At 42.1% G+C, this 13,165-nt stretch overlaps 1 protein-coding gene across 2 annotated transcripts in view; it reads right to left on the bottom strand.

Moving 5' to 3' along the window:
• GLI3 (GLI family zinc finger 3) overlaps positions 1 to 13,165 on the bottom strand; it is a 323,331-nt gene that overhangs the window by 78,344 nt on the left and 231,822 nt on the right. For both annotated transcript variants that reach the window (XM_055421143.2, XM_055421144.2), the window contains exon 8: positions 493 to 706. In XM_055421143.2, the coding sequence (XP_055277118.2) occupies positions 493 to 706 (214 nt within the window). The remainder of the gene's footprint in view (positions 1 to 492; positions 707 to 13,165) is intronic.

The raw sequence follows: 13,165 nt of genomic DNA, 5'->3' as shown, positions 1-13,165 counted from the left end.
TGCTTCACAGAATTTTGTAGTTTTCTGTCAAACATCAACAAGAATCAGCCATAGGTGCACCCATGTCCCCTCCCTCCCGAACCTCGCTCCTATCTCCTGCCCCATCCCACCCTTCTAGATTGTCACAGAGCCCCTGTTTGAGTTCCCTGAGTCATACAGCAAATTCCCATTGGCTATCTATTTTTCATATGGTGTTGTAAGTTTCTGTATTACTCTACCCATGGGATGTATGTTTATTGAATGGACAACAGACCACACAGGGTCAGAGGGAAGCCAGATCAAGCATAAAGGATAAAATGGCTAGTGGAAGAAGCTCTTGTTTCTTGAGGAGCACATACATGGCACGAACAGAGAGCCCTGGGGTGGGTGGACAGGCTGCGGTATGGAAGCTGTGAGGATGCTACGGCCTGTGTGCATCCAAGGCTGATGTGGCCCCATGGCTTTCCTCTATGGTTCCCAAGACAACCCAGGTCATCAAGATGTCTCTCTCACCTGTGAGGACTCGGAAGGGCCGGAGCTGACCTGGACGGGGTTCAGAACTGTAGGGATCCCGGGAATAGGCCTCTGGGTCGGGAAAGTTGGGGCGGGGTGGATGAGCGGAGGGCTGTGTCCAAAGGCTGAGCCTAAGCTCTGTTGTCGGCTTAGGATCTGCTGATGCATGTGGAGGGACACGGGTGCCGAAGGGTAGGTGAAGCTCAGGGCAGGGCTGCAGGTGGGAAATAGAGGGAAAACCATCATTCGCATGGGATGGAGAGACCAGCTCACCTCTATATCTAGATTTTCCTCCCCAGGTCGCATCAGGGCTGCGTGTTCAAATTAAAAAGTAGAAACGATGATTGACCAACATCTCCAAACTTCCTAGAGAAAGGTGATGGCTTAGAGGGGACACACATGGGCGTGTGCACAGAAACGCAGACCTAAGATTCTGCACAACGGAAGCAAAAGGCATCGGCTCAATAACAGCTATTTATTGCAATAACAAACTTTATATAACAAAGAGAATGGGTGACTACATGCTTTATAGGACTTTTATCGGCTCCTCATCCTGTAAGTCCCCACGCAGGGAGCAATTCTTTTCATCTTAGCTCACCCTGCACACTTTCATATGTCTCCAGATCTTATTACAAGAGGAAAGAAAATCAATTGGTTAAATGTGTTTTGAACACCATGCTTGTCATATCACTCATTTGTTTGTAAAGATGGAAAGCTTGGTTCATCCAGAATGCCACCTAAAGAATTTCCATCAGTGCCGTCTGGTTACAGAAGCTGATGGATTAACCTCTCCCAGCTGAAATCGGTGATCAATGAGCTTCGATGGAGCAATATTCCAATGGGAAAGCATCGCTCCCTCTTCCGGCCAAAGAGCACTCAATGTCTATTAACGTCCATTATACATGCTAATGCCTGTCACCACTTCATTATGCCCAAGCATTTCCCAGGCTACCGGAAGTTCTGTGACCTAAAGCTTTCTGGAATAGTAGGAAGTGCCAGATTGTCTTCTAACACCAGCATAGTTTAGGAATCCAGTCCTCTTAAGAGAATGAATTGCTCTTAAGGAATTTCCCAATGACTTTTAAAAAAAGCACGAAACACTGTAATTGCATTCGTGAAAATTTCTTCCTTAAAAAAAAAATACTCAGTGGGAAAATATATACATACATAGATCTTTTCTCCATCCTACTGTGTAAGATCCAGAAAGAATCAAGGTTTCTTGCAAAGTCAAAGGCAGAATTCATGAAAATTTTCCAATCTGGTGGGTTAATTACTATTGCCGTTAAGCACATTAACTGAGAATATAATAATTACAATAACAAAATTCAAACCATTTCAACAAGTTTAAGTAATAATGCTGAAGATATACTCACCTCATTAATGTGACTCCACATTTTGCCCATTTGACTACAATCCATAAAAGGCAATTTCAATGGGATTACATTACTATTATTCCTACAGAGAACCTTGCATTACAACAGCTTGCCCATTTAAGACTGAATATCATTAAGAATACCCTAGGAGAATTTCGCGGGGCTGGGAGGAACCCTCCTTTCATTCTGTATTGTGTTTCTTTAATAAAGGAAAGCAGAAACCTGGTGAAAACAGCCATTGTTCACACTAAGTTAGGGAGAAATCAGTAATAATATTCCACTTTTGCTGCACTATAGTTTCTGCCAGTATTTCCGAAAGCAACCATGAATGATTACAGCAAGACTTAGCGAAGGTAGCTGTGCGGATGATTGATAGGGCATTAATCAAAAGATGCATATCTGCCTCAGAATTTGTTCACAAGCTTTCTTCTAATAGCTGATTTCATGTTCGCTGAGCTCTATGCCAGTTTGTCCAATTTATTTTTCGGTGTACAAGCCATTCATCAAAAAACACAATGATTTAACCCTCCCATCCCCCCCTTTCTTTTGGTGAATGGGTATTCCTAAGTGTAACTACCTCATTCTGTTCATTAAAAAAACAAAGAAAAACTAAAAGATCCCATTACCTACATATTTACAATGTGATATGGACTCTGCCCAAAACTACATGCAACTCTTCTGAGTTTCACAAGCCTGAATGATCAGGTAGGCTTAATAAGGGCGCCCCTTGGGTCATGTACACCTCTAATTCTGGGGGGCCCAATACTGGGGAGCTCAAAAAGTCAGGACTCAATTAATAGTCAAGACTGTTAGAGGCAGTCTTTCCTGCCTTTGACAAGGCAGGAAATGCCCTCAGTTGTGTATATAATGCGATTTACAACTGTTAATAGCCAGATAGGACAGGTCCATTTGTACTTTTAAAATGCTGTAGAAGAAAACAGGCAGGGCCAGCACTGGTGCTGCAGTGCCCTATCCCCAGGTGCGAAGTTTCTGACCTCAGCAGATGTAGGAAGGGCTGCAAGACCTTTCAACCCATGTGGGTTTTGTTCCTTTTGGGGCTGCATTTTCACTGTTCAAACCACAGGACAGGAATGAACACTGGCCAAAATCCATGTCAACTCTTAGACTCCAAGGAATATAAGAATATACAGAAGGGGACAGCGAATTTTATTTTTTTGAAATTTTAAATTTATTTTATCTTTTGGCAGTACTTAGAGGCATATGGGATCTTAGTTCTCCAACCAAGGATCAAAACTGTGCCCCCTGCATTGGTAGCATGGAGTGTTTCCCCCTGGACTGCCAGAGACGTTCCAGATCACCAAAGTTTAGGGTCCCTACTTATTCACAAGGAGCCAGCAACAGATACGCTCTCTCCTCTATGTGCAAAGAGCTGAGCGATCACAGACATAGGTAGAGACCTTGTGTCACCCCACAAGAACAGGCACTGCTGTCAGCTCCTGGGAGGAAGGTCACTTGCTCAGGATTACAAAGCCTATTCAGGATTTGATGACAGAAGTAGATGTTTTTGGCTCTGTAGCAGCATCAGTGAATGAATTCGAGAGCCAAGTCGCCTCTTGGTTTTAGAACAGCCTGCGAGGTTGTCCCTGCAGTTGTATAAAGAAGAAGCAGAGGATGGGGGATGACTGGGTACTGCACATAATGTCAAGTAGAGCAAAAAACATCACCATCCTCCCAAGAGCATGGAAAGAACCTCTGAGGACTTCCCACCAGTGGGAGGGGGTGGGGAATCGGGGCCACCACCCCCTGCTCTCTGATGCCAAGTGAGCTATCATCCTAAGCTCTATATCCCAGTACTCCCGTGTCCTTCCAGAGGCCAGCATGGCTGCTCACATTTGGTCACTCAGACTCCAGCTTAAATGCCACCTCCTCAGACACAGAGGCCTCCTGAAGCTGAGGCCCCATCTAAACCAGCCCCCCTCCACAGCTTCTCATGGCATCACACACTCCTGTTTGACAGCTGTGTTTTCACTGCAGGACAAGGCTCTCTGAAAACACATTTTCTCCCTCCCTCTGAATGTTAGGTTCAAGGGAGCTGGGCCCTGGCCCGTCTTCTTCTTCACTAACCCCTGGTGCCTGGAACACTGCCAGGAACAGGGCAGCCCCTCAAGATGAGTTAATGAGTGACAGAACTACTCTCTCAAGGGATGAGCTGCCGCTGCAACACATCACCACGAGTTTAGTTGTTTTAAAACAAAATACACTTGCTCTCTTGAGAAATGCTGGAAGAAATATCAACCACCTCAGATATGCAGACGATACCACACTAATGGCAGGAAGTGAAGAGGAACTAAAGAGCCTCTTGCTGAGGGCGAAAGAGGAAAGTGAAAAAGCTGGTTTAACATTCGACATTGAAAAAACTAAGATCATAGCAACTGGTCCCATCACTTCATGCAAATAAGTGGGGAAAGAGTGGAAAGAGTCACAGATTTTCTTTTGTTGGGCTCCAAAATAACTGTGGACAGTGACTGCAGCCATGAAATTAAAAGACACCTGCTCCTTGGAAGGAAAGCTATGACAAACCTAGACAGGATATTAAAAAGCAGAGGCATCACTTTGCCAACAAAGGTCTGTATAGTCAAAGTCATGGTTTTTCCAGTAGTCATGTATGGATGTGAGAGTTGGACCACAAGGAAGGCTGAGCGCCAAAGAACTGATACTTTTGAATTGTGGTACAGAGAAGACTTGTGCCTTCGCTGCAAGGAGATCAAACCAGTCAATCCTAAAAGAAATAGTCCTAAATATTCATTGGAAGGACTGGTGCTGAAGCTGAAGCTCCAATACTTTGGAGCTGATGTGACCAATACTTTGGTCACCTGATGTGAAGAGCCAACTCACTGGAAAGAGAATCCTAATGCTGGGAAAGACTGAAGGAAAAAGGAGAAAAGGGTGGCAGAAGATGTGATGATTAGATAGCATTACCGACTCAATGAATATGAATCTGAGCAAACTCTGGGAGACAGTGAAAGACGGGGGAGCCTGGCGTGCTGCAGTCCATGGGGTCACAAAGAGTCAGTCAGACATGACTTAGCAACCAAACAACAACACTGCCCACTTATAGGTCAGAATCCTCGAATAGTTGGGCAATACTGCATTCCTCTGGAGTCTCTGGGCACCTGGTCTCTTCCTGCTTCTAGAGACTGCCTGCATCCTCAGCTCGTGGCCCCACCTCAGTCCAACCTCCTGTGACTCCCTCAACTCTGACCCCTGTGGTTACATTGGGCCACCTGTATGGTACAGAATCATCTTCTCTTCCTAAAATATTTAACTGAATCACAGTCACATAATTCCTTTTGCTGTGTAAGATAATACATTTACAGATTCCAGGGAGTAAGATGTGGCATTTATGGGGGGCCATTATTCTGCCCACCCCCCTCAGAACAGTCACTTCAAAGAAAAGCAATTTGACAACGTTTATCAAACAGTGCAAAGCTAGTAACTAGATCTGTGCGTCTCTGTAGAACTTCAGTAGCCGAGGACATGCTGCTGATTACAGAGGTTGAAATTGTTTTTGAAAAGTAAAGTTCAGTGGTAAAAGAATCTGTCTGCAATGCAGGAGATGCACAGGAAACCCAGGTTTGATTTCTGGGTCGGAAGGAGCCCCTGGAAGGGGGAAATGGCAACCCACTCCAATATTCTTGCCTGGAAAATCCCACGGACAGAGGATCTTAGCGAGCTACAGTTCATGGGGTCGCAAAAGAGGTGGACACAACTTACCGACAACAATAAATTCTATTTTTAGAAACCCTGAAAACAAATCTTCCTAAACAGTTCATACTTTGTTCCATAATTTCCTAGAAATATGAAGTACTGACATTGTTGAAATGTTTTATACATTGCTCTGTCTTGTTTCAAGAAGGACACAGTCCTTGGTCCACCTGAGCTATATGACCCCAAAGCCTTTACATTTCTGCTCACCCTGCTCTTTCCAATGGATCAGTTGAAGAGTAATTAAGTTTATGTTCTGAATTTTAAATTTTCTTCACTCAACATTTGATAAGTGTAATTTAAAAATTTATAATAGCGTTCACTTCTTTTCTAAATGACTACATGAAAGATGGGATAATTAAAAACACACAAACATTTTTATAAGAATGTGACTTACAACTGTTAATTTATATTCAGTCAATAAGATCTGTAGAAAGTGTCCGATGGCCTAGATCCTCCCAAACCATGTGCTAACATAGTCACAGTCCTTCTGAGATAACAACCCAAAAGTAAGTGCTATGGAGGAAAAGAAAGTGTCAAGGTCATAAAGTCTGAGGATCCCCTGGAATTGTTAATACGTGAATGTGCGTTTCTAAAGTCCCACCCCAGGTATGGTTTGTGGCAATATCTGCAGGAGCTTCCAGAGGGACGCTCTGAGAAACACTTTTCTAGGACAACAATTAGAATATTCTGTAATAACCTTTATGGGAAAAAGGATTTGAAAACAAATGAATATGTATATATGTATAACTGAATCACTATACTGCACACCTGTAACTAACACACATTATAAATCAACCACACTCCAGCAAAATATTTTAAAAATTAGAAAAGGAAAAAATAGTTAGAATAAAGTAATTAATGTTAATTTGCCCTGTAGATTCTCAAGAGAAGGAATCTAGAAAAATGTGAATTTTTGATCCCTTATAATGTGTGTGGTGTCTTCATCCACCAAACATAATTTCTACCCATCAAAACTGATAATGGTTCTGGAAGATTTTGTTTTATATAATACCTGAGAGGAAGCACGCATGCCACTGTAGACAGTGACTCGGGGACAGAATTCTAAATCACGATAACTACTGACTCAGCTTCCCTTTAAGTCTTTGCTCTGAGCTGAGCTAAAGGTTCAGTTCTTTTAACTGAACTAAAAGAACTAACCAACTGAGCTAAAAAAAGTTTTAACTCTACTCTGAATTAAAAGTGATCAGCAAATTATTGTCTCAGTGGGAACACTATTTTCCAAAAATTTAACATTAAAATTCCCAAAGTCTAAATCATTCAGAAAGTTTTGATGCATTTATTCTCCATCACAAATCAGAAGTCATTTTTTGTCAATATTCTTTCACAAAGTGGGGTCAAATTTTGCAAACTGGGTCTCCTCTTAATATCACAGTAAATAGCCCAGAAAATTCTCCTTTATCTGGAACTCTTCTGCCTCAGAGTTTCAACTGTGGCCAATCTGGTTGAAATCTGGGATGTAAGTATAAAGAAAGGATGCTAAGCAATTAAATAAATATTAATGTATATAACTGAATAACTGAATATTTGCTATACAGCAGTAATTAACACAACACTGTAAATCAACTATACTTCAATTTTAAAAATTTTAAATAAATACCATAAAATCCACTTCTTTATTCACTAATTCAATAAGTTTTAGCTGAGTACTTTTTACAGACCCCTTTTATATATCCAAAGAATAAAATAATTATTTCTAATTGAAAAGCTACATATTAATTATAATTGGTATACATAACTTTGAAATTCATACACATGCTTGACTTTCACAAAATATATTTTTCTTTTCACACCAAGGAAGTGATGTGAGTCAACGTTTGTACAGAACTCCTCTGTAAATTGATAATAAATTATAGAAATGACATATAAGTGGGAGACACTAAAAGTTCATATTGTAGAAGATCATTCGCTAAGATGTATTCAACCCTACTATACATACAGGTATTTCAAATTCATTAATATTCAAGCCAAATATATTAAAACCAGTTAAAATAGCATGCAAGTTTAGGACTGACATGTACATATTGCTATATTTAAAACAAATAACCAACAAGGACCTATTGTAAAATAAATAAGTATAAATAATTTTTAAAATTATAATAATAAAATAGCATATGAGACAAATCCATAATGTATTTTAGAAACACTTCAGGAACTCTACATAGAGTGGAGGATGAAAAATTAAGGATGAAAAATTAAGATCATGGCATTTGGTCCCATCACTTCAGGGCAAATAAATGCAGAAACAAAGGAAACAGTGTCAGACTTTATTTTGGGGGGCTCCAAAATCACTGCAGCTGGTGACTGCAGCCATGAAATTAAGAGGCGCTTGCTCCTTGGAAGGAAAGTTATGACCAACCTAGATAGCATATTAAAAAGCAGAGACATTACTTTGCCAACCAAGGTCTGTCTAGTCAGCACTATGGTTTTTCCAGTGGTCATGTATGGATGTGAGAGTTGGACTGTGAAGAAAGCTGAGCGCCGAAGAATTGATGCTTTTGAACTGTGGTGTTGGAGAAGACTCTTGAGAGTCCCTCGGTCTGCAAGGAGATCCAACCAGTCCATTCTAAAGGAGATCAATCCTGGGTGTTCATTAGAAGGACTGATGCTAAAGCTGAAGCTCCAATACTTTGGCCACCTCATGCGATGAGTTGACTCACTGAAAAACAGTCTGATGCTGGGAGGGATTGGGGGCGGGAGGAGAAGGGGACGACAGAGAATGAGATGGCTGGATGGCATCACCGACTCGATGGACATGAGTTTGAGTGAACTCCGGGAGTTGGTGATGGACAGGGAGGCCTGGCATGCTGTGATTCATGGGGTCGCAAAGAGTGGGACACGCCTGAGCGACTGATCTAAACTGAACTGAACTACCTAAAACCAATGGTCACATCTGGGAATAAATGAAAATTATCCCTTTTAGTCAGGATTTATTATTTTCACTGATTCTGGGTGAAGAGAAGGTTGTCTCATAATTCTTAGAAGATGCAATCAGTTTTAAGGACTTTGGTTATTTGGCTCTGGATTCGTTCATCTATTATTCAGTGTTTCCCACCCAAGTCACTTTGACTTGTTTCTCAGACACAAATGAGTTGACTCAGCACGTAACAAAGCAGTGTCAAGCTGCTGTGAAAGTTGAAGTGGTTCTTAATCTGCTCAGGAAATGGCACTGGACCTGCCAACTGCATCCTTACTCCAGGGGCCTCCAGCAGGGCAGATGGTTCAGTTCTCTGGTCACCAGGCAGAGCTGGTCAGTACTGGCCACAGAAAACAGACACTGATTTGTGAGGCTGCATTTCTGGGCACTCAACTCTCATTTTCATCGAGATGTCTGTCCTAGCTGAGCCAGACCTGAAACCACTAAGGATATGAAGCCATCTTCATTTTTGCCATTAAACCCAAAGTGAGAAAGCTGTAACTGGTGGGTTAGAAATGAATGGATTACTCACTTCTTCATTTCATTTATGTTTCCTAGAAGATGGAAGATGAGAGTCAGTTGAAACAATCTTTCCTCTAATGAGAGTTCTATTTCTAGGGGACGGTATTAGCAGAGGTCAAACTATTTCTAATTTAACACTATTAACTGGATAAACTCTGGCCTTCACCATACAGAGCATACAGACTGTATTGGATAAATGTGACTCATCAAGTCTTAGATGGCATTTCTCAGGGTGATGGTGAATTTAAAACTTTTTGAGACAATATTTCACAACATCCTTTCCAAGTGCATAGAGTTGTTTTTTTTTAATGACTGTCTTAGTTATGATATAAAAAATACATGTGATGTACATTTGGACAATATGTTTTAATAAGTCAGACATAATAAGGAACCATTTCTTAACATGTTGATGGGTTTTTATGAATAAATATGTGGTCTATATGGAATTTTTATAGCAGTCTAAATTATTATTAAGTAAATACATCAACATAAGAACCAAACGGGCTTCCCAGGTGGCACCACTGTAAGAAACTGCCTGCCAATCCAGGAGACATATGAGTTGTGAGTTTGATCCCTGGGTGGGGAAGATCCCCTGGAGAAGGGCATAGCAACCCACTTCAGTAAACTTGCCTGGAGAATTCCATGGACAGACTGGTGGGCTACAGTCCATAGGGTTGCGAAGAGTCAGACACAACTAAAGTGACTTAGCAGGCACGCATGCAAGAACCATATACAAACTGAAGATGGACATTTGCTTTTTTAGCCCTTTAGTTTGTATTCACTCCTCTGCATTTCGATATATCGATCAACTTATGGATACATTACTATTCATACAGACTATAACTTTCTGACAACAAAAATCATTCATCCACCACACAGAAAGTTCCTTTTAATAAGGAGGGTGATTAGAATTCTAATGGCTCATTAAAGAGCTCCTTCATTTATTCACTCCAGAAATATCTGTGGAGTGCTGTCAAGGTGACAGGGCACAGATGTACTGGTGTGGGGAGTGTGGCCGTGAACAAGGTATCACAGTCCTAGACCTTCTGGTCTTTGTGTCCGAGTGGAGGGAGACATATAGCAAACTACCAGATGAGCAAGTCAACAGGGGAATTTCAAACAGTGGTCCGTGCTATTATCAGCTTCCTGGAGAAGAGCATTGGAACTAGAACATGCATGTGAAGGACACTTTTTAGAAAACTGCATGTCTGCACACATTGAAAAAGATCTTTAGAAACTGAACTGACACCATTACTGTAGGCACTGTCCACATGAGAAGGAGATTAAGGTTAGAAAACACGCACAGGTCAAATGTGAAAGTCAAATGTGTCTGGTGCAAATTAAAAAGCAAATGACTGGACAGCTGGTCCTCTCACAAAGACCCTCTGTGCTTATGCATAAAACAAGAGTAACACTATGCTTTCCAAAACTGCCATGAGATGAAATCAGTGAGAGCATCTCACACCAACCATGCCCCTGGGAACAAAGCAGAGATGAGATGCATTCTAAGTTCACCTTCGCTTCTGCATCTTTCCCTCTTGAGAAAGTTACCCTGTGTAGATTTCTTCATGCGGCTTCCTTTCCTGTCATCCACCAGTCCTCCCACTTACTGAGGAGTCCTCCAGTCAGTCTTCAGATTTCGCAAAGTGAAACTTGGAACAGGGCTAGCGAAGCACTAATGTTATTCCAGCTAGAAGCCTGGCAGGTGGTGCCGATCGTAGTTCTTCTAATAAATGTATTGTTACGGCAGGGCGACCTCATCTTAGGTTATCTGTATTACCTTATATGCATCTAAAGCTATGCCTTACCCTAACACACAGTGGCTGTGAATTGAAGAACGAGAGGTCAGGCTGCAAGAGTGAAGAGGGACTGGTGAGAAGCCGAAGGCAAGGGTGACCTGAGAGTCTGATGGCCCTAGCCATTTAACTGCAAACAGGTCTCAGGAACTGAATTACGGTCTCTGCTTCCAGCTCCAATGAGAATAATCAGGTCTGTTGTAGCTCCTTGGAGGTAGGGGACAATGACCATTCCAAGTCAGGATACTGGCAGTTTCTTAAGGACGGACACTAAATTATTTGGAAAAGGGGAGGAGATTAAGAAGCTAGTGAAGATGCTGGGGTACAAATTAAAGACAGACAGCATCACGACCATCTGGCACCATTTTCTAATCTAAGTCCTTTAGAGGCCTTATAAAGTCACAGTAGCTGGACAGAGAGCACGAGGGAAGAAAAACAAAGACGAAATGAAGAGTCAAATGAAGAAATAAATATCACTCCTGTGAATTTCACTGTGTGCCCCATTTCCACCACTTTGATGCTATGAGTTCTAGGCAAGCCACATAATAATGATATGATTTCAGCAGACTGAGATATGGTCAGTGTCAATCTATGATCCCAGGGAAATCTGCCAGGAGTACAGAGCAGCGGCCGTGGTTGGAGATGGGCATACTCCTCAGAGCCAGACTGGGGTGATCACAGCATAGCATGGCCAGGCCCTGGTGGCTCATCTTCTGGATGGATCATCAAGGCCAGTTCTCCTGAGGTTCTGCCCTTGGGTAGGGGTCTATATCCAGGTACTGACCATCCACACCAGCTTTAATAAAAATCACCCCTTTCCTCTATAGTGGGAATCTTGTCTGTAGTTTACAAACATGAAGACTGAACTTTGGAGTTGATAGGCGAGTATGGTTTGCACAGCTGCTGGCAAAGCTGGAATCTGACTACAGTTCTGCCCGACTTTAAAGCGTATCTTAAGACTATATCAGCTAATACGGAAACTACCCCAGGACCCCTCTGCAGGTACCAACTGCTATCATGTTGTTGTTATTCAGTTGCTAAGTCAAGTCAGACTCTTGCAACCCCATGGACTGCAGCACTTCCCTATCAGGCTTCTCTGTCCTTCTCCATTTCCCAGAGTTTGCTCAAACTCACATGCATATAAGTCAGTGATGCTATCCAACCATCTCATCCTCTGTCTCCACCTTCTCCTTCTGCCTTCAATCTTTCCCAGCATCAGGGTCTTTTCCAGTGAGTCATCACTTCGCATCAGGTGACTGAAATATTACAGCTTCAGCATCAATACTTCCAATGAATATTCAGGGTTGCTTTCCTTTAGGATTGACTGGTTTGATCTCTGTGCTGTTCAAGAGACTCTCAGGAGTCTTCTCCAGCACCACAAGTCTATCATGTAAACAGAGTTATTTGTTCTGTTCCATGTTTCCATACTTTCTTGACCATATTAAAAGAACAGATGCAGAAGAAAAATGACATCATATCAAAATGGAGATTTATAATATTTGAACGCTTGATGCTGAAGTTGAAACTCCAATACTTTGGTCACCTGATGTGAAGAACTGACTCAGTGGAAAAGACCCTGATAATGGGAAAGACTGAAGGCAGGAGAAGGGGATGACAGAGGATGAGATGGTTGGATGGCATCACCAACACGATGGACATGAGTTTCAGCAAGCTCTGGGAGCTGGTGGTGAATAGGGAAGCCTGGTATGCTGCAGTCCATGGGGTCACAAAGAGTCAGACAGGACAGCAACTGAACTGAACTGAATGTGCCTGCCAAAGGAGACTGCTGATAACTGAACTAGCAAAGAATTAAAACTGTAATGGAAACTTACAGAAAAAATAATGGTATTCATCATTTCCAGTATATATTGTATGTGACTACTGCCAACATATTTTTTTTCTTGACTGTTAGAGTTTTCCTAATATGTATATCCATCGTGGGAGTCGCATCAATTCCTTTAGACTAAAAACCCTGCTGTCAGGACTTCCCTGGTGGTCCAGTGGCTAAGATTCTGAGCTCCCCATGCTGGGGGCACAGGTTCAATCATGTTTGAGGAACTAAGATCCCGTACGCCACTCAATATGGTAAAAAAAAAAAAAACCCACCCTGCTGTCCCTTTTTCTTTCTTCCTCCCAAAACACACCATTCCCCTGTGAGACAAGACTCACATCTGGTCTTTTGATTTCTGTCCTGTCTGCAATTGTCCCCAAACCAGGTATGAAGTCGGTTTTTCCTCTCGGAAACTATAACTCGCAAGGGGAAAAAAGATCCCCATTCTCACTGTCTCTGTGGAGTGGATTTCTTCATTCCCAAAGAA

Source organism: Moschus berezovskii, chromosome 3 (assembly GCF_049115385.1).
Source record: "Moschus berezovskii isolate FMDL1 chromosome 3, NW_MosBer_1.0, whole genome shotgun sequence".
NCBI lineage: Eukaryota > Metazoa > Chordata > Mammalia > Artiodactyla > Moschidae > Moschus > Moschus berezovskii.
Note: the sequence above shows the minus strand (reverse complement) of the source record. Positions and strands in the feature narration are given on the sequence as shown.